The sequence below is a fragment of the Apodemus sylvaticus genome, chromosome 15 (assembly GCF_947179515.1).
Source record: "Apodemus sylvaticus chromosome 15, mApoSyl1.1, whole genome shotgun sequence".
NCBI lineage: Eukaryota > Metazoa > Chordata > Mammalia > Rodentia > Muridae > Apodemus > Apodemus sylvaticus.
The window spans coordinates 71,093,247-71,115,026 of record NC_067486.1 but is presented as its reverse complement, the minus strand read 5'-3'; the positions used below and the strand labels follow the sequence as shown (position 1 = coordinate 71,115,026).

The window sequence follows — 21,780 nt, the reverse complement described above, 5'->3', positions numbered from 1 at the left end:
CAGTGATGGGCAGAAACCTATAAGCCAAGCAATCCCTTTCCTCACCTACATTGCTTTTGGCTCATATTTTATCCCAGTAACAGAGAATAAAGCTAGGACACCAGTTATTAAAGCACTACTCCAGTTCTAGAATACACTCTTTAATAAATAGAATTGGGAAAGCAGATACCTGGTCTACCTGGGTGAAAGTGACAACGAGAATCAAACGACATTATATTCTGTTCCTTGGCTGTCACTTGATGTTACATTTCTATATCAGAGAGCCAATGCTTGTCCTGCAGGTCTGTCTAGTCCTGACTTATTTTGTGAGCTCTCTGGGACACTTTTAGAAGGATCCGTGATACACAAACATCCAGGCATTTAGTGCTCACTGGCTCAACTACTTGCTTTCGTTCTCACTAAGCGAGGCTTGGTCCCCAAGTCATACCCAGTAGAGCAGCAGAACACCAACATACTGAATCATGCTGTACAGGGCCATGTACTTAAACATGCAAAAGGACGTGACGAGAGCTGCTCGGCCTTCCCTGCGGAAGAAAAGAATGAGCGCAGATGAGGATGGTGGAGGAGAGAAACTGGGTGTTAGTCTGTGATTATTTTTTTTCTCATCCGAACTTAGACCAACAAAAATAGACAAAAAGCCAGGCATCTGGTTACATGATAGTTCGTCTCCAACCGTGCACAGCCTTGAGCCAGTGGGAGCTAAATGCCTGGTTGTTTGGAAAAGAGCAGATCTGGGCCGGTGTCCACAGCCTTGACCCAGCAACGGACCCTGGTTCACAGTTACTTTTGTCCATCATGCATGAAATCGTTTTAGCTCTTGAACTCAGATCTAGGGGACCTGGGAGTCAGTCTCAGACCTCATCCGCATGTGCTAATATGATCTGGAAGATTACTCCCCTGTCTCGGTTTCTGCATCTGTGAACTAAGGGAAGTAAATAAGATCTGGGAGCATTTTCAAGCAGGTGCTTGGGGGAATTTGGTAAAGGTTTGATCCAAATTTCACCTCAGAAATTCTAACTTTTCCTGCACTAAAAATGGTATGTGCACTCCAATCACCTGTGCATCAGATTTAAATAGACTAGACATAATGAGTGTGTTCCTTTCTTTGGGCTGTTGTTGGCTGGTGCTGAACAAATACAATATTCAAGCACAAAACAGATGGCATGCAAATTACCACTCCTTCCTGTCGCATTTGGGGTTGGGGCTGGGACTTTCATTTGCTTGGGTGTAAAAACTTCCTATTGGTTCAAGACCTGATCCTCAAGCCAGGTCCTGCTGCTGTCATTGGCTCTGTCAGGGAGGCAATTTCTTCCCGTTTCTCACCTCCTCGAGTGAAGTTTTCCCAAGACACCGTTTAAGGAAGTTTATTCCTCTTCTTCGGCCACAATGTGACTTTTCACATTGCCCATTTTATTTTTGTTAGCACATGTGAATCTCTATGAGAGTTGTCTTTCCTGACCTCCCTTACATCCTGGTAATTGAGCAAATCCTACTCAAGTGCAGGGAGGAACAAGAGAGGCTAGCCAAATCATTCTGTTAATATGTCAGAAAAAGTATACTAGAGGGTAAAACACGCCCTTTGTGATCGCCCTTTGTGATCTCTCTTAGTTTCTTTATTTACAAAAGAAATACTAATCTGTCTCCCTCTGCAGGCTAGTTTTAAGTAAAATGTGCTATCAGATACATTTTAAACTATAAACACATGCTATCTCTCATGACTGAGATGGACCACTATGCTACTCCTACTATTCAAGCTAAATGGACCAGCAGGACAAATATAGAACCAAGGTGAATTCAGTGGGCACACCAAGATAAAGATTTTTAAGACTGGGGATGAAAAAAGTACCCCAAGGAAACACAAAGATCCAAGAAGGGAAAAAACAAGCTGGTTTTCCCAATCTTCCAGGAAAATGCACCAAAACTAAATTGCTAATGTAATTCAAAGCAGTGACAACCTTTTTGAAAAAATGATCTAACTTGGTTGGGCAGTGGTGACCCACATCTTTAATCTCAGTACTTGTGAGGCAAAGACAGGCAAATCTCTGTGAATTCAAGGCTAGCCTGGGCTACATGGCGAGTCCAAAGACAGCCAGGGCTACACAGAGAAACCCTGTCTCAAACAAAGAAAAGAAAGAGAAAAAAAGATACAATCAGTGACTTGTACTGGAAACAGCACTGTTCTCCCAACATTACTTTTTAATCCCTCTCCCCAACATTATTTACAAGTCTTTGAAATCCATTAGGCAGAAGAATGTTTATGTTTTTACAGAAAGCACCCTCTCTACATACTGCTCTTCCGCTTTTCCCCAGAAGAATAATATTATTTGCACCCAAAAGTCAAAAGAGAAAATAATACCAGGGAAAGCAAGTTCTTACTTGATGAGATGTGGCACACATTCGATGTTTGGAGTTTTGGAAGTGAAAGGAGAGGCTACTGATGCCTCCTGCTCTGATAAAGAGATGCCAACATGAGCCATTTTCAGGGCCTGAAAGCAAAGAGTCCATTTATTACCTACGCACACCACACACACACACACACACACACACACACACACAGAAGATGGCCAAGTGGTAGCCTGTCATTTCAGAAAGAGATGACACTAGACACCTACCAAGAAGGAGAGAGTTCTAGAACCAAGCTGGACATTATTTAGCATTTAGTAACCATTGAATGATTTAGTGGCTTTAGTAAAATCCTTCCCAGGTCCTTGGTGTTAGTTTATCCATCCATAAAAAGGATACCCATCCCAAGTATTTTTGAGAAATTGTGGCCCCATACCAATAACTACTTACCCCACAGTCATTGGCACCATCTCCACACATACCTACAAAGTAGCTTTAAAAATAGAAGACCAAGTGAGGTGAATTGTAGAGATCAAGGTCAGTTTATTCATAAAGCTAACTTACCTAGTTTTAAAAAAAAAATTGGGTAACTAACCTTACTCAAGGGTTTAAACTTTTTATTGTAAGGATGTTCCCACTAAGAGACTGGCCAATGCAATGTGTGACTGCACAGATCTCACAGTGGATGAGAAACCTGGGGCACCACTGGGCATATCATAGGTACTTCACCAATTAGACAACAGCTTTCCCCTCCACAAAAACCATTAATGATCTCAACCATGTGAAGAGATGGCATGGTCGGGAGGTTGCAGGATTTTATCTAGAAACCAGCTCTGGATTTTGGTCTTCTCACTTTGCCATCTTTAACACCAACTGTTAGACTGGAAAGTGACTAAGTCATGACCATACTGTATTAGGAGGAAATGCACCCTGACGGTGGTCATGAAGCACCAAGCCCAAACACTGAAGTAAAAAAGCAGAGGTCTGCTTCAGCATGGCACTGATGGCTGGGTGAATACTTTTGTCTGGAACTGTTGGCTGAACTATGAATGGCTGTTTTCTTAGTTCAAGTACTCACAGGACATGTTGTACTTTGCTTTTATACTGCTATAAGTAGTCAGTTTACACTGAATCCCTTCGTGGTGTTCAACCATGAGAAGACAGGGCTTTCTAAATAGAGAAGCTGCCTTCACGAGTAAATCGTGTAATTGGGAAGAAGGAGTTAGAGTGGGGGCCACACTGATATGGTCCACCATGAGTTTTTCTTAAAAGGAAATGTGTTGTCAAAAGGTTAAATCCTGGACACTCATTTCATCTGTAAAGGGAGAGTCATGGTATTGAAGTGGCCTAATGATGTGATAAAAAAGAGGCTTTAGCATAAGAATATTTTAATATTGAGGTATTTGATGATCCTCTCTGTTACAATTGTGATGCTAGATTATCAAAATAAAGCCTAAATTCTTGTTCCTTCAGTGGCTGAGCTCATACCCTTCCTGTCTCAGGTCACACTGCACCCTTTTGTGACCCTGTGTTCCTGTATAACAGTTCTTAGCTTTGGGTACAACAGTGACTTGTGCAAGGAGCTTTGCAAAAAATACTGTGTTCTGGACCCAAAGAGTCAACTAAGCAGGCCTCATGGGGCTAAAGGAAGAAGAGAGGATCTGGAGGAGAGGGGAAATAGAAAGGGACCCAGGAGGGATAGAGGTAGGGGAAACTGGTCCGCATGTAACGTACATAAAAAGTAAAAATTTAAAAAATAAAAATGCTGTGTTCCAACCTCATATGAACAATTAAATCAGTACACTGGAAAATGTGGAACTGATACTCCTATTTTTTCTAAGTTTCCCAGTGACTTTCATCAGCTTGGGGTAGGAACCTCTGTCCTAACTCAGCAACACAGCACCCTGTGCCTGTTCCATACCCTTTACTGAGGCCTCAATCACTTCAAGCCTCACCCATTCACCTGACTACCACACCTCCATCACTTCATCATGGACAAAAACACTTACTCCAGTTTCTGGAATTCTTCCACAAGGCTTGACTTTTGCCCAGGAGACATTCTTGCAAAGATGGTTCCATTGATCAGTATCTGTAACAACCACAACAACAGCAGGAAAACAAAAGAAAAAAAGGTTTTATTATGGCAGTGAGTCACACTCAAAACATAGGACATTGGCTGGTGGTATTCCTGAATGGTAAGTTTGTTCCCAATGAAATAATTCCTCCTCCTCCTCCTCCTCCTCCTCCTCCTCCTCCTCCTCTCTTCTCCTCCTCCTCCTCTTCTTCCTCCTCTTCCTCCTTCTCCTCTTCTTCTTGTTCTTCTGCTTCTTTTTCTTCTTCTCCTTCTCCTTCTCCTTCTCTCCTTCTCCTTCTCCTTCTCCTTCTCCTTCTCCTTCTCCTTCTCCTTCTCCTTCTCCTTCTCCTTCTCCTTCTCCTTCTCCTTCTCCTTCTCCTTCTCCTTCTCCTTCTCCTTCTCCTTCTCCTTCTTCTTCTTCTCCTTCTCCTTCTTCTTCTTTGTATTATAAGATGGACATTGATACTTTTGTTATCAAGTAAACCCAATGAAAACAAAATATAAGTTTTGATAAAAATATTTTTTTAAATGCCCTATGCTATTGAACCCAGATGCCATGGGGAATATTACCTTCTTTGCCATATCCTGAAAAATCTTGAGCTTCACAGAAAGTTAACCCAGTGGGATCTGAGGTGTTATAACAGATAAACACAGAAGGACCCAGAAGAAGGCAAAGACACAACTGCTTCCCAGAAAATTATTCATAACTACCAGAAAATCACCAGGTGATAAGATAAAGACTATTTGTGCTTTAATCATGTTATCAGGACTTGACCAACTATAAAACTCAGCTTCCATTCCAAACTTATTGGGCCCTGGAATGTGGATGGTTTGAGGGTATCATATCCTACACTTGTCTCTCTTCTCCACACTTCAAATTCTTCCTCATGACAGAAATGTGTCCCTTGCTCTCTGTCAATGTAAACTCGGTTCAGCATATCGTCAAAGCCTATTGGTTTCCGAATGAGTTACTTTTGCCTGGTATGAATTTATTTCTTGTAAAAATAGCTATATGCTTGGTCCCTTCAGAAAAGGGGTCTTCTACCACAAACATAAACATAATGGCACTCTTCCAGCTTTGCCTGTCTTTCTGTTCCACCTCTGGGCTCCTACTAAACTATGAAATGCCTACACTGTGGCAGCGTGGTAAGAGCTGAGCAATACAAATCCTCCTTGCAGCCACATTTTCCTAGGGCTGATAAAAAGTTCACTCCTCATATTTACTAGTTTCAAATCTAATAGGAAATAACAGCAATTTTGCAAAAAAAAAAAAAAAGAAAGAAAAACATTCACCTCTCTTGTGATGCATAGAACTAGCTAGTTTTTGTTTTGGTTTGCTTTGTTTCTTTTTGTTTTTCTTTTATTTATTTCCAACATTGAAACTCTTTGGGGTTCATGTTATATAAGTGAAATACTCATGATCTGCACAGAAATGTCATTGCTTCCATAAAACTCACCTTTGGCAATAAGCTGCTGAAATGTTGGCTTATAACATGGAAGGATTTCCCACTCAGGGCAAAATGGTAACTTCCGTCTCTGCCATTTTCTGGGACTTCTTCTCTGATGTTGACATAGGTGTCCTGCAAAGCAAGGTGCAACTCTTCTATCTTTCCATTGGTAGAGTGGTCAGGACCACAAGCATATCTGACAGCAAGGACTGAAGTTAGACCAGGGTCTTTCTTTAAAAGTCACATTCCAGCCCTGATCCCTTAGAGATCTCCTGTGTCTTTGCTGGACTTATCTACACACAACACAGCCACTGGCAGATAAGAATAGTTCATACTCATGTCCTGTTCTCATCTCAGTGTGATCTCTGTAAGGCCCTGAGATATGCACACTCACACATTTCAAGTGTCAGACACAAGAACATTACAAGGTAACAACTTTCTCCTGGAAATGAGAGCTTGTTGGGGCTCCTTTTTCTAACAGAATTAATATTGTTCCATAAGGACACAATGGAAATAAAATACTGACAAGACTGGAGATAAATGAACAATTTTTCCTTACCTGAAGACACAGTCTGATTATCTAGTGCATACAGGAGGTTGTCCAAGTGACTAAGTCCCCTTTGAACCCAATGGGGTGACTGACAGGCAAGGGGAAATGTGGGAGGTTAAAGTCACAGCACTGCTTACTCTGTTCTTTCTAGTAAGAAGCCAAAGGCTCCCTAAGAGTAAGAGAATGATTACTGTCAGAAGCCAAGGATGTCTGAAACTTAGAAGTAGGAAGAGTGTGGAAAACTGGCATAACTGGGCTCCTATTTGTTAAATACCTGGAGAAGAAGTTCATTGACTTGGAGTTGCCTCAAAACTTGAGCTAGTCACAACTATGGCCATCACTGCATGGTGAGTCAGAAAATACAGCAGAGTGCTTGTGTTGGGTATACCTGACTCCCAAATTGACCGTGTTTCTTCTCTTCCACTAATTTCCAAGAGACAAATGCTGCTGAAGAACCAGTGGCTTCATTTGCCTCAACAAGAATGACTTTCTGACCTTCGGAAACCATCCCAGACTTCCTGGCCACTGTTATTGCAGTCTGAAGATTGTCACCTAGAATAAAGAAAGGACATCACAAGACAATGATGAAGAGAATACACCAATACACACAGGATTTGAGAAACTCAACAAAGGTTCCATTCTTGTATTAGGTTTAATGATAATTACTAAGGTCGTTTTAGCCTGACCAGGAGTTTCACAATCTCTTCTCTGATTCTGACTCTTTTTTCATCATGTTACTTCATAACTTACTGGGATATTTTTGTCAGCAAGCAGGAAGAAAATTTTAAATGTATTTTTGCCATTGGTTACAAACGTTATCAATGTGAAGGAACTCTTTTGGCTTACCCAGTGGCTCCTCTCCTGGTAGAAATAGAGTGAATCCACTACCATCTATCTCCCCAGGTGATTACAACTAAAAACCAAACAAAAACCACAAAGCAATCACCTGAGGACTTCAGAAAGTCAACAAAAGCAGGCAGACTGTGGAAGGGATGAGAACTGGAGAAGCTTACAAGGGATGAGTTTCTCAATGTTTACCTCTTTCCTCTGAAATGGGTAGCTTGAGTATGGATCCTAGTATGTTCCCTGAACTGTACATGCAGCTACAACCAAGAGAAACACAGTATTTCTGCTTAGAGCAGGTTTTTTTTAAAAAAAAAAAAAAAGGAGGCGGGAGTGCTCTTGGAGAGTGTAGACTATCAAGAGAACCACTTATGGGAAGACAAAAGCTGCAGAAGAGAGTTAATTCAGTGTTTGAACAGTGTAAGTCCCGGTCTCTGTACATGTGGAGCAGACCAATAGAAAAACATAAGTTTAAGAACTAAACTGTGGCATGTCACCACCATTTGCCAGAGTAATGCCTAAACACTTGACAGAGGCAGATGAAAATAGCAGAATACTTCAAATTTAAGCTAATACTGAATCTACAACTTATAATAGACAAAACAAAACTGACAACTAATTATTGACTGAAACAAGAAAGACTGGATCTGGATGGTAATAGCTCACACCTTTAGTCCTACTCCAGAGGCACAAGCACGAAGATCTCTGAGTTCCAGGACAGACAGGGGTTAGGGGGACTGAACATTCTACCCTAGGTATTAGCAGGATAAGCTTTGGTATGCTCAGTAACAAACCTGGCCAACTGTTGATGTCTAAAAAAAAAAAAAAACAATCAACAGCAGCACTGCCAATCCTCAATTTATTCACGTGTTCAAATAATCAGATAGTGGTCTTAAGAAGCTATTACTACTCAAGCTCTAAGCATGGGACCCTCATAAATGTGGAAAGACAGAGTGAACTCCACAAACTGTCCTCTGATCTCTACACACATGCCATAGCACACACACAATACACACAATAGGACAATAAATAAAATTTAAAAAGAAGCTATTATAAGCCTCCTTTACATGGCCATGGTTAGCATCTATAAAAACAAACAGAAATATTCAGCCAATTAATATGTATGGTTGTAATGAATAACTTAGAAATGAAAAATGTAAAACTTGAATTATTTTGTTCACTAAATTTTTAAAAATAAACTAGATGTACTCAGGAGACCAAGAGTCATTGTACACATTGGAGAACAAAGAAAACTTTTTAAAGGTACAGAGGCTTGGGTTATTAAAATGACTTCCATTCTTGTCAGTAGAGACTAAGGATGGAATAAAGAAATTGAAATGTGTGTGTGTGTTTGTGTGTGTGTGTGTGTGTGTGTGTGTGTGTGTGAAGAAAATTGCCCCAAAGCCTGAAAGAGACTTCAATTTGTGAATTTTAAGCATCTCAGAGAAGCCCAAGTAGTTAAACTCAATGAGAACCACCCCCAGACATATGATAGTTACACAGTAGAAAGTCCAAGATAAAATAAAAAGGCTGTCAGAGAAAACTAGCACATTGCACACAGTATATAATACTCAAAATGACCACAGACTTGTCATAAAAATCAGGAAGACTAAAGAAGACCTACTGAGCAGGATGAACATCCCAGATGTGGCAGGGAAACTGCAAAACCTGTAGCAATCTAGAGATCACAACAGCTGCGGAGGAGATAAAACAGAGCATAGGACTGGCCAGGCAGCAACTGCTGGCGACAGGTGAAGTTGGAGTTGTCAAGACTGAAAACAGGAGGGAAACTCAAACGCTGCACCGGGGAGATGCTCGGAGTGGGGTGTCTGTGTGCACCAGGGAGAGGTCTGGAGTGGGGGTGTCTGTGCAAGAGCAAGGCCCAGATGGGGGTGTGTCTTACCCCACATCCATATGAAGACACACTCAAAGCACTTCTCAACTCAACCAATGACCTGAAGGAGATGATGATCATTGTTCATTATTGAGAACTATTTAAGAACGATTTGGAGAAGTTAAGTGACCCCCTCCTCAAACTTTAAAGAAGAGGGCAAGATTATAAAACTACAGCAACTGTTTAAAAAATATAGGTAAGAGAGTGAGAGAACAGATCCAGGAGGCTGTCACAGACCTGTAATAACCTGTCATGTGAAAAAATAGAAATTCAGGGTAAAAATATAATGAAGAGAGAACAAAGGCAATAATTAAATGAACAATGGAGAATATTTTCTTCACAGGAAGAAAAGCCTATCAAAAGTGCTCTGTTCCAGACTGAATTAGTGAAAAGGGACAAAGAAAAATATATGAGTAGACCTAGTTAATATTCCTAAGCTCCAACGTTAAAGAAGAAATATTATGTGTAGGTGAAGAGTGCGGCTTCCTATAATGGGCTGGCATTGTGTTTTACAATACCAGACTCAGAAGACAAAAACACCATTCACACACAGACCACTGGCAAAAATAAAAAACTATCTGCCCCATGAAGACAAAGAAAGTTGTTATAAGGACTTGTGAGGAGCCAGAAAGCATTGTGCCCTCCGAGAACAATAAAGAAGAAATGAAAACTACTCAAAGGGCAGAGCAGAATTTTCAACACAAGGAAAAGAGAGACTAAAGACTGAACTGGAGAGTGAACAGCTTTTATCCATATAACAGCCCCCCCCCAACGGCTGAAGATAGACTGTGAACATGTGTACACTGGATACTCTTACGTCATCCTGGCACAAGCTAAAGTCCTGTGAGACAAGGGAGCCTGAATTAAGAAAATGTGTCCATGAGGTCAGTGAGGCTGTTGGCAAGACTGTTAGCGTTTTATTATTAGTGACTGATGGGGAAGGGCTCAGCGCAATGTAGATAGTGCCATCCGTCAGCTAGTGGCGCTATATTCTATAAGACAGCAAGCTTAGCAAGCCATGGGAGCAAGCTGGTAAACAGCACTTCTTCGTGGCGGACGGCATCAGCTCCTGCCTCCAGGTTCCTGTCCTGTTTGATGTCCTGTCCTGACTTCCTTCAGTGATGAACCTTGGTATGAAAGTGTAAGCCAAACAATCGCTTTCCTCACCAACTTGAATAGCAGCATTAAACTCTAACCAAGACAATGTGTACTGCAAGTGCTAATGATATTCGAAATAGGGAGGGCTACCAAACTATCCTAGGAGGACCTAGACGTCAGACTGGAGAGTAGAAAAGAAGAAAGCAGAGTATACCCGGCGCTGTGGATTGTGGGATGGAGAACCATGAAGTGGATAAGTATGGAGGAAAACAAAAGGACTCCAGAGTCCCCAGTCCCTCGGCTCAGGAGGTGCACAAGGAGAGCTTAGAAAAGGATGTGTGTCAATCACACAAGCACTGTGGCATAAAGCACAGTAGAAGGAAGCAGGAGACTTGAAATACAAATTTGGAAATAAGTTATTCACCTGTAATTTCTTTCTCATTGAAAAGCTCGAGCATGTTTATTAAGTTGTGTCGTGTGTTTCCCTGGAGTGGTCCTTCCCCACCAAGCCCTTGTTTATGAGATCTGAGGCTTCCCATTAGAGTCAAGATGACAACACGTTCTTTCTGTCTGGAACTAGAGATTCTGTTGCTGATGGGCTGTCAGCATAGTTTATAGACAACACTTAGATACTTCTCCTTCTAATACTTGACAATAAAAATCATCACCTTTGCATGGGCCATATCTTCTTGTTATTCTGCTCTTATTTCAAATGCCAGCAATCAGAGAGGCTTCTCCAAAGTGCCTTGTAGAGAGTAGATGGTGGGACACACTTGACCAGTCTGCTCTATCTGGGATTTGGAGGAATGGGCTTGTTTTGTTATGTGTTTATTATTGTTTATTTTGATTTTTATTATTTTATTATTTTATTTTTTATATATGAGGATTTACTTGTGTGTACATTATATGCAAGTTAAGTACCTATGGAGGCCAGGAGAGTTAGATCTCCAGAAGCTAGAGTTACTCATGGCTGTGAGTTTCTGGTTGCTGGAAACTGAACCCTAGACCTCTAGAAGAGCATCACATATCTTAAGTACTGAGCCATCTTTCCAACCCCTTGCTGTTTGTTGTTGTTAGTTGGTTCCTTTTGTTTTAGTTTTTATTTTTTCTTAGACAAGGTTTCATTCTGCAATTCAATCTGCCCCAAAACTCACTATGCCCCATGGATAGCCTCAAACTGGTAGAAATTCTCTGGCTTCAAACACCCATGTGATAGCATGTATCATCATGCCAGGCCTCGGACTGTCCCAATCTATATATCGCAAAACATGTGTTACACTATTTGACTAATTGGTTGTCTCTTGCCTCATGGGATGGAAGTTTAATGAGTAGCTTGCCCTTCGGTTTGGCAACAGCCTAGAGTGAAGTCTTGTCATTGGTACAATATTTGTTAAGTGATCCCACCCTGTGCATCTCCAAGGTGCCTCTGGTTCCATGATATACTGTGCGCTATACCTGTGATCATTACAGTCCGTATCCGGGCAGAAATGAGTTCTTCTAACACAGGCATTGTCTCTTCCTTCAATCGATTCTCCAAGATCAGCAATCCCAGAAATATCAGGTCTGATTCCACCTTCTCCCTGATTAAACAGAAAAGCACGTGAGGCTTTTATTTTATTTTATTTTTTTACGGTAATGATAACAAAACGACAGAGTTCCCCAGCGCATTGCCCACCCCTCACTGCCACCTCCCACTCCAACACTGCTCCCCAGCCGCAAACAGTTGTGACAAGGGACAGGTGGAGTCGGTGCTGCAGTGGTTAGCCCAACTGAACCAAGAGGAAGTACTTATAGGACTGAAGTTTGGCTTTGGCCTTTGCAGAATTAGCTCATGGCTGCTGGGGCCTCTGCGAGGGCTCAGCTGACTTCATCCTTTCATCTATTTCATCTATTGACCACAGATGGGAGACAAAGTTGTGACCATTAGGTGAGAAACAAGAAAAATAACACAAAATACCCATTTCTCCAGAAGCTAAGGCTATACAGGTATCACTTTAACCCCATAAGGTATGGTGTAGAGGAATGAGTCCTTTACTATGGCCAATCTGGACCCACTTCTTTCTCATCTGGAAGCTCTGTTCTTTAGCATAGAATGCTCCTGCACTTCATGGAGACCACCATGAGCACATTCTACAGGACCAAGAATGGGGAATGCACTGGGGATTAGAGATCTGACCATTCCTACAGTTCTACTATTTAGATGCAGATATAGAAACAAGATTCCAGAACCACCGAGTTGATGCTGAAACCAGATTAAAACAGCACCCACTCAAGCCCTCACCCTTAGCCTGTGCAGTGTGCCTGCCTGTTAGGGGCACAGCATTGGTGGAGATGTTCCTAGAGCGTTATGATGAATCTCTCCACTAGGTGGCAGGAAGTTCAGCTCCTCATCTCCTGGAGCAGATCTGGGAGGAAGGCTTTCTCACTCTAGTGCTGTATTTAAGTTCCCTTCTGATCAGTTACTGAGCCATGCAACAACTTCTCCCATTGGCTCCAGATGAGCCACTCACCGTGGACATGCTCTGCACTTAATCACGCCCAGACTTTTGCTCCAGATTGCTGGAGATTCTCTTATTTCATGGCAAACATTAGTTTTCATGATCTGCCACAGAAATCCTGCCTATGTCCTGAGTCCCACCTCACGCTGCCTGCCTCTAGGGCTTCTCCAAAGGGGAACAACTGCTCTCTCCACATCTTACTTCTCTCCCCTGATTAGCTGGCTCTTTCTTATTTATCCCTGACTTTCAGTATTGGCTTATTGATCAGCCTCTAACCCCTGAAGGGAAGCCCAGCTGAGTCCAGATTCTGTTCACGAACGTCCACGTGATGCCCATGTACAGGAAGCTCGCAGCAAGCACCGCTAACTCAGAACACTTTGATGCCTGTTTTCCATCATTTTTGGCCATACAGTAAAGCAAAGGTCATTTGCTCTTTCTGGTTTCTCACTAGAACTAGACAGTGTGTTAGGCTCAGCAGTGTCTATTGCGCACCTACTAGGTGAGGAAAAGAAGGAGAAACTCTGTAGAGGCTGCAGCAGTTCCAACTCTAAGATTTCACATTTAAAGAAGAGGAAAAGATTAGACATGACCACCTTATTCATACACAAAATTGGGAATTGTACCATAACAGACATAAACCCCAGAGGTCTGCAGAGTCAAAGGGTGGGCAGGCATTTTTGGTTAGAGTGATTAGAGGCTTTCTGAAGGAGATTTTTGAACCTCCCTTCAGGGATGACTTAACTGATGCCTAATTAGAGTTTTACAGTCTTTCTGTGGCCTCATACTTGGGCCACAGGACTTAGATATTTTCAGAGATTATATAACATGAGCCAGGAATAAATTACCACCTCAGGCCAAGAAAATGGTTGAAAGTTCAAACACCCAGGGCCATCTCAGAACACCCATTTCCAGCTCCTCTGGCTTGTGGCCAACATAGAGCCCAGTAATAGATATGATCAGGACGCCACAGTTCCAGTCTCATCACACTGCTGCCTTCTGCGTGACCTGGAGCAAACTGGTCTCCCTGTGGGGTATTCCACTGTATCTTTGGCTCTCCAAAGTTTCTACTGTTCCCATCAAGCATATGAAATCAGAGCCAAGGAGTGGAAAAGCGCAGTCCTAGGAAGAGTCTTGAACCCTGCAGTGTGGAGTAATATGCTGTTTTCCTGTTTCTTGAACTCACATCGGATCTCCTGTAGCATCTATGCTAACAAAAACTATTGAGTGTAATGAAGATGGTTGTCAGCTCCAAGACAAGCTCTTTCTTTCTTAAAATTTGTATGACCTTTAAAGAAATATGTATAAAACAGGACAAAATAAAAACCTTCAGTAAGAGTTTTATATCGATGCTAGAAATACTGCCAGTAAACACACTCAGACAGAGACATGTTTAAGCACACACCAGAGAGAGAGAGAAAGAGAGAGAAAGAGAGAGAGAGAGAGAGAGAGAGAGAGAGAGAGAGAGAGAGAGAGAGAGAGAGAGAGAGAGAGAGAGAGAGAGAGAGAGAGAATGATCTGTCTCGGTCAGCATCAGCACCAAGCCCAACTCTGCACAACCCTCTAGTTCAAGTTGTGACATCTATTCTCAAAGTTCACTTCCAATTCTGATTTCAGTGACCTGAGCTGAGCTGATCAAATCACAATATTCAGAGCCGAAATAGCCAAAGGATAGAGCAACTAGTTCGGCTTTGAATCTCCAAGGCTGTGGTGTGGTTTGAGGCGGGAGAACTAAATACAGAACCGAAGACAAGCTCCTTTTGTCAGTTTGTGTTCAGGCCTTACTAGATTCTGCAAGATTAGAATTTAGATGTCAATGCCTTGAACAAAGGCAAGCACTCTCCTGCAGACCACAGATCTCACCATTCCCAAGTGTGCAGCTTCCTCCACGGGGAAGGGCTTGTTACATCTACTATTCCCAAACCGGAAACTTACAGCTTGTAAATGCACACACATCGCCCTGGGTAACAAGCAGAAGCAGCACTGAATGCAGCATCAGCATCAAGTCCAACTCTGTGTAACCCTTCCCTGACCCAAAGTCTCTACTTCAGATTGTGACATCTATTCTCATGGTCCACTTCCAATTCTGACCTCAGTGACCTAGAACTGAGTTTTCCAGACTGCAACATTCAGAGGTGAAGTAGCCAAACTTCAGGAGGTTTCACTAAGTTGGCTAATCAGGGACTGGTCCAATACTCTGCCCAGAAATGCGACACTCAGTGACTATACACACACCACTCTCCCTCTAGGCCTCATTTGTCCCAAACCCAATCTCAGAGGGTTAGTCACCTCAGTCCTCTTCAGCAGGGACAGAAGTGACTCTACATGATATTTTAGGGGGAAAAATCTTTGCAAGTGTCAGACTTGTCTGCACTGACAAATGCAGAGTCGACAATCACCCCTCACACTCTTTGAATATTTGATTGGATATTCATAGACTGTGTAAGTCACCAGCACTTGTGCTGTTTATGTTATTTCATTATTCTACTGTTAATGTATGTACTATTACTCTATAGTTAATATTGTTTCATTAAACAATAATAAAAATGTTGCTAGTATAGTTTCCCTAGTAATGCTTTTCATATAAACACAAAATATTTTTGCAGCTCCTCAGTTTTTCAGGAATACTGCAAGTACACAAATTGAGAGGAAGTTGTACTGTACATTGTACTGTTTCCTTTTTAAATTTTCCCAGGAGTTGTTAATGATGTCGCTGAGCTGCCTTCCTTGAAGCAAGACTGTGTGAGGCATTGATGCTGCATTACATCACACACTGCAAGAAGCCTCTGCAGAGCTCAAGGCAACTGTTCAGTGTGTGTGTGTGTGTGTGTGTGTGTGTGTGAGTGTGAGTGTGTGTATTTATGAGGTATGTGTGTATGGGGGGTTAGGCGTGGTGTATATATGGGGTATGCATGGTGTGTATGTGTTTATTAATTGGGGAAGAGGAATATGTACTCATGTATGTGTGTGTGTATGTGTGTGTGTGTATAGTGTGTGTATGTATGGGATGTGTGAGGGTTGTATGGGGTGTGTGTGTATGGAATGTGTGTGTGTGTGTTCACTGTGGAAGAGGAATATGTAGTCATGGTGTGTGTGTTTGTATGGGATGTGTGTATGGGGTATATGTGTATGTGGGAAGAGTGATTAGGGTGTGTGTATGTGGGGGGTATGTGTTATGGTGTGTATGTGTATGGGATGTGTGTATGTGTGTGTGTGGAGTGGGGAGTATATAGGGTGTATGTATGTGTGTGTGTGTTTGTGTGTGTTTGTGTGTGTGTGTTTGTGTGTGTGTGTTTGTGTGTGTGTGTTTGTGTGTGTGTTTGTGTGTGTGTGTGTATGTGTGTGTGTGTGTGTGTGCATATAGAGGACTGTCCTAAAGCTCTTTGGCTAGGCTAGGCTGGCTGGCCAGTCAGCCCAGGGACCAGCCTATCTATCTCTCCATCAGTGTGATCACAGCACAGGCCACCATGCCTCACATTTCTAATGATTTCTGGGACTAAGCTCTGGTCCTTGTATTTGCAAGGCCAGTCCTTTTCCAGCTGACCCATCCCCCATGACCCCAACCTGTTCCCTTTGTTTTACTGGTGTCAGCTAAAAATTTATTGACCTACTATTTTTATAATAAACTGTTTCCTTCTTCCTTTTAACTCCTATATAGGGATAATTTTTGCAGGTAATATGTGCAGATAATAGTATGTATAAATTCTAAGATGCTAAGGGAAGAGGTGAAAATATAGTTACAACTAAAGACTGCTGAGTTAGATTAATTTAAAAATGAGTGTGTGGGTCTCTCTAAGTTTAAACACTAAAAATCAAAATGAGGCTTGATTAACCCTACCAAAGCATTGACAAAACAAAACAAAAACCTAGAAATGTCATTTAAGGCAAAATTAACAGGGCAGCCCCCAAATGGCAGAAAAATAACCACAACCACAGTCACAGTCACAGCCACAGCCACAACCACAGCCACAGCCACAGCCACAACCACAACCACAACCACAGCCACAGCCACAACCACAACAATGAAAGAGAAGCTGTCATTGCTTCAACACACTTCAACTACAAACCCTCATTTTAATTTACACACATCAAAACTTTGTCCAGCGTGACTCCTTGGAAGGGTTTCCTGTTTCTTCATAAACATTACCTAGATTTCATGACCACAATTGACATTTGTTATTTATATAGCTGTGTATTTCTTATTAAGAAGGTTTTGTTTCTAAGCAAACATGAAGTTTTATTATTTCTAACCAATTTATATCAGGATCAGGACCCCAGTTTCAAGCTCTAAAACACTGGTTATTTCAACATGACTGGTTTCACTAAACCCTAAGGCCATCTTCTGTTTTGCATGCTGTACAGCTTTTTCTCGTATATCCTGACCGTGTTCATATCAGCTTTGCGATTTGGGCCAGACTGCATGACTTTATCTCCATTCACCACATTCAGAGATACCTACGCACAAAACCTCACATGACCGTGTTGCTGGGCCCACCCCAGAACCTTTGACTCCCATCCCAGTCAGATGCATCCGCCTTCTCCAAACCCTCTTCTGCAGGAAAACCCTCTCCTTTTACCTCATCAAGGTAGTTGTGGAGCAGTCTGTTTCCAGCTTTTTGTAGGCCAGAGCTATGACCCGGAAACCCTGTGTGGTGTAAATCTGAAGTTCACTAATAAAAGAAGTCGGTACTGTTTAAAAAACAAGAGGCAAAAACTTAGGATTACTACGCAATGTAGCCAGCATAGGTAGAGAGATTCTTCACAGTAACACAACTCTTACTCAAGAAAATACACTTTTACAAAGTTACATAAAGCCAGTCAGGGGGTTCACACCTTTAACCCTAGCACGTGGGAGGCAAAGGTAAGCAGATGTCTATGCGTCCAAGCCTAGCCTGACCTACAGAGGGAGTTCAAGGGCAGCAAGAGCTGTACAAAGAAATTCATTCTTGAAAAATAAAAAAGTTCGGGTTAACACCTTAGGATCCAGTGAAGCTGAAACGACACAGAAACACTTGAAAAAATAAGAAAAAGGAATGCATAGAATTCTTTATTCTCCAAATACTTGCTAAGGGTGTGATATGATCAAGGTCTGCTCTGCAGACATCTGTTTAGTTGGGTAAAAAAAACAGTACACTGACATTAAAACTAAAACCAAGATTGGCCATGCAGAGTATTTAGGGGGCTCCTGTACTTAACTGGGAGGAAATAGGCAGGTGGGGGAAGGAAAGCGCTTTCTAGCTGACGAACCAGATGTGCTCAGACATGGGGAGTGGGGATTTAAGACAGCTCAGGGAGGCCCAACATGTGAGGGACAAAGCAGTAGGGAATATGTAATACGGGCCACAGATCATAAAGAACTTATCTGTGATCTCAAAGGAATCTGAACTCTGATGGAAGCTGTCGAAAGCAATCAAATGAAAAAATACAGGAAGTAGCAGTACAGTCATAAGGAAGGCATCAGGGATGGGGGACTGGAGGATTGGGATAAGGGAGGTCATTATCCAAGATGGAAAACTGGGAAATACAGAAAAGGAAAATTTTAAACTTCATTCCGGTATTGAGTTTGGAATACCCATGAATCAATCAGTAAGTGATATCCAGCCCGTATCAGGATCTAGAGTGTGGCGGGAACAACTTTGGCTGGAAACAAAAATGTGTATGGCACATTTGAATCCCACACCCATTCGCTAACCAACCTGTGTCAGGTTGGCAGAAGCTGGCCACTCTCTCCGGTGCACCTTTCATGAACACTAGCCGGCCACCTCCCAACTCCTGGACGATGACCGTCATCCTCTGCAGTGCGGATGAGAATGGGAACTGATGGATGATTGCAAGCCCTTCCACTGGGACCTGGTTGATGGACCAGAAATGGAGAGGCACATACTAGCAGAGAGATAGTGGGACTGAACTGCCCCCCCACCACCACCACCTCAGTCCCTGTTTTACCAGATACAGGAGAAATGTAACACATTTTTATGTCGTCAGTTCAACACACATGCATGCGCTTTCCAACTCTGCTGTCAGAGCAGTTTCCCCTGGTTTGGATGCTATGGGAAGATTACCATGGAAGGCTCACCTGGCCCACTGTGTCTGTTGGCTTCACTACCATGGTGTGTGCCAGCAATTCCTTGATGTGGAAATCATCCCCAGAAACAGTCATTTCCTATTTCACAAAGGAGAGAGTTCACTGTATGGGGTTTGTTTATTCACACACTGATACTAAGTTTGCGCCTCCCTCTTGCAAAGACCCCTTCCACCACCTCAGCATATTGACAGGCCTCCTTCTGTGCTGCTAGGCTGGTGAGTGGAGCTTCTTCTACTCCAGGAAGCACAAGGCAGAGAGGCAGAGCTTGAAGGACACGCACTCCTGAATTATTCATGCAATTTATCTGGCTTTCGCTGTTGGAATTGCTGCAGAAAGGTTCATTCTCTGTTTCTGAAGAGCTTAACTTGCAAATGTTGAGTATGAATTTCCAGGCTTGTTTTGTGTGGAGCAGGCAACTCACAGCCTTTCTTTCCCCAGAGTCACTGTTGATCCTGCTGTTCCCTATCTGTCTAAAGTGGACCGAGCAGAATATATTTTTGCAATATGCATGATTTCTGTCTAGGAACCATGGTAATAATGACTCTAAATTATAGGCAAGGAAACCTTCTACCTAAAGATATTAAAGTTCTTTGTAATAATCTAATTGGGTGGCTGACAAAAAAAAAAAACCATTCTCAGGAAAGAAACTGTAACCTCTACTTTGAGGCACAGAAGAAATATTCCAGAGTGGACGAGAGACTGCAAAGCAACCACATCGGTTAGAGGAGGCTGGACCCCCAGAGACATCTCTTCAGAAGTGCTCACACAGTTCCCAGGGCCTGGGCTGCTCACGTCCACGGGGAGAGAGGTTAGCTGAAGTGAAGAAGCTCAAATCATGTTGCTTCCTCCTCCCTGCTTTGCCTACAGCCACAGTAATTCCAGAGAGAGAGTTCTTAAAGGCTATCTCTGAATACCGTTCCTTTGGAGAACAGATTAGCACTCTTTTGTCCTTTTATATGGCTATCACTATATTGGTTTGATGCCCTCATGCCACAGCCTGAGAGCCAAGGTCCCAACACACAGAAAGCCCTCAAGAGGTTAATAATCAGGGCAAAGCTGAAGCCAGGTTCCTATCTCTCAGAGGCATCTGCTTGTGGAACTAGTTTAGAATCTCAGGGAAAATTCTGGAATGAATTCTACTCTCAGGCTTGGAAATTAGGGGAAAGGTCAACAAAGTGGAATAAAACTCTTGATTGCAGAGGCTTTCCCACTTGTCCTAAGGACTGTGGAAAACCGTGTTTCCTACTCCCCATATATTAGAGCATGCTTTGCCTTTCTTTATTTTAATGAGAAGTAACAATTGTGTATATTTAGAGGATACATTGTGGTGTTTCTTTGATCTAGTCGTACATTTTAAAAAGGTGCAATCAGGATAACTCACATACTGCCACCTTATCAAATTAACTCTAGAAAATCCCGAAACCAGCCCACAGAAGGGTAGGATTAGAAAATAATTATAGAATCATAATTGTCTTGATAACTACTAGACTTACAATAGGTGCCAAATGCTTTGGCACTGACAAGTATACTAAGGATTTTTGTGGCACAGTCTCATTTAATCCCCCAGCAAACCTACAATATACATGCTGTTCCGATCAGAAAGCCAGGCTTCGACTAGTTTGCCCTTTATACCGTATTGGAACCCCCACGTTTGTTAAGTATTAAAGGGCTATGATATCGCTTGTGTTGTGCTGGCATTAAAGCAACTTTTTGCATTCACTCACTGAAGGTCAAAAACTTACCCATTTGGTGGCTTCAAACATTTTCAGGTCCAGAGGGTCTCCCTGGATGGTCCCATCAAGAAGAATCAGAGAGTGGCAGCTGGCCATGGCTGCACACAGTGGGCCCTGAGGCAGAGCTTTGCCTGAGGCAAAGCTGTGGACTGCCTGGAATCTGAGAGAGAAAAAAGAAAAAGCTTCAGTCCTGTCTCCTCCTGCCAAAAATGGAGCTTCTTGGAGGTCTTAGATTTAATGTGCACTGCGGCACTTTCCCTAGTCTCCATAGGACAGCAGTATGGTAGGCAGCCTTCTCTTTAGTTCAGGAATACTAGACAGTCTCAGAGGCTGCTTCATGCTCCCTCTCCTACTTTAGACTTATTTAATCCACACAAGTGGAAATGACTGCAAGGATCACCCTTTGCTCTGAGGTCTGCTCACACCCCAGTGACTAGGTCACACACTCCAGGTGTGTTAGGTGCACACCATCTTCAATCAGTCTTACAGGGCTGGGCATATTTTCTATATCTGTCTCCCAACAGATAAGGTGTAAGGTGATTGGTCCACAGTAGACATTTGGTAAACATATAAGTAAATGAATGATGGGTTCTTTCCTAGAAAATTCACAGGTTATCCTTGGAAAGGACCCTGTGTGTCCCCTCTTCAACCCTGGCATCTTGGGTCCATATTGCCACCATTTTCTTCACTGTTTCCCACAGGAAGTGACTTCATCTAAAATCAGTGGAAATAAAATTCCAATGTTGTACATGAGTTTCACTGACTAATTGAGAGAAAGTCTTTGAGTTCAACCTTGGCCCACTAGAGGAAGTTCCTCTTCAGCCATGTCACCTCCTTACTAAATATGCAGCGCCATAGTTGGGTTGGGGAAAAACACTGTCACGTTATAGAATATTTGAATGACAGTAGTTTCTTCCTAGGAAGAGGCAAGAGCTGCAGCTTAGAGCCAATCAAAATCGACTTGCCCTCGCACCTCTCATGTTAGCATGTTTCAGAGTTTTAACAAGCTCAGTAGCCTGGGCAGGCCTCTAGGCCACTATATCCTCCTGCCTACTCAATAGCTAAAGTTACAGGATGCACAGCCTAAAAATAAATCCTTTATGGATGTGTTTGCATAATTTAAGAACGACAATCACGAGTTAGACTTGATGCATTTGAAAAGAAGAAAACAGGACACAAAGTTGGGTGGCCAGAGAAGGACATGTGGGTCAAGGAGG

The 21,780-nt window shown here is 42.5% G+C and overlaps 1 protein-coding gene across 3 annotated transcripts in view; it reads right to left on the bottom strand.

Annotated features, from left to right (window-relative positions):
- The window catches only part of Atp13a4 (ATPase 13A4), a 132,204-nt gene that overhangs the window by 12,186 nt on the left and 98,238 nt on the right, over window positions 1–21,780 (bottom strand). For 2 of the 3 annotated variants that reach the window (XM_052158491.1, XM_052158493.1), the window contains exons 14-24: window positions 20,573–20,723; window positions 18,822–18,908; window positions 18,442–18,595; window positions 17,323–17,434; window positions 11,706–11,830; window positions 6,804–6,967; window positions 5,875–5,997; window positions 4,353–4,432; window positions 2,794–2,836; window positions 2,377–2,486; window positions 428–524 (exon numbers count right to left, since the gene is read on the bottom strand). In XM_052158491.1, the coding sequence (XP_052014451.1) occupies window positions 428–524; window positions 2,377–2,486; window positions 2,794–2,836; window positions 4,353–4,432; window positions 5,875–5,997; window positions 6,804–6,967; window positions 11,706–11,830; window positions 17,323–17,434; window positions 18,442–18,595; window positions 18,822–18,908; window positions 20,573–20,723 (1,246 nt within the window). Of the gene's footprint in view, window positions 1–427; window positions 525–2,376; window positions 2,487–2,793; window positions 2,837–4,352; window positions 4,433–5,029; window positions 5,125–5,870; window positions 5,998–6,803; window positions 6,968–11,705; window positions 11,831–17,322; window positions 17,435–18,441; window positions 18,596–18,821; window positions 18,909–20,572; window positions 20,724–21,780 lie in introns of those variants that run through there. The other variant, XM_052158494.1, reaches the window with a different exon arrangement.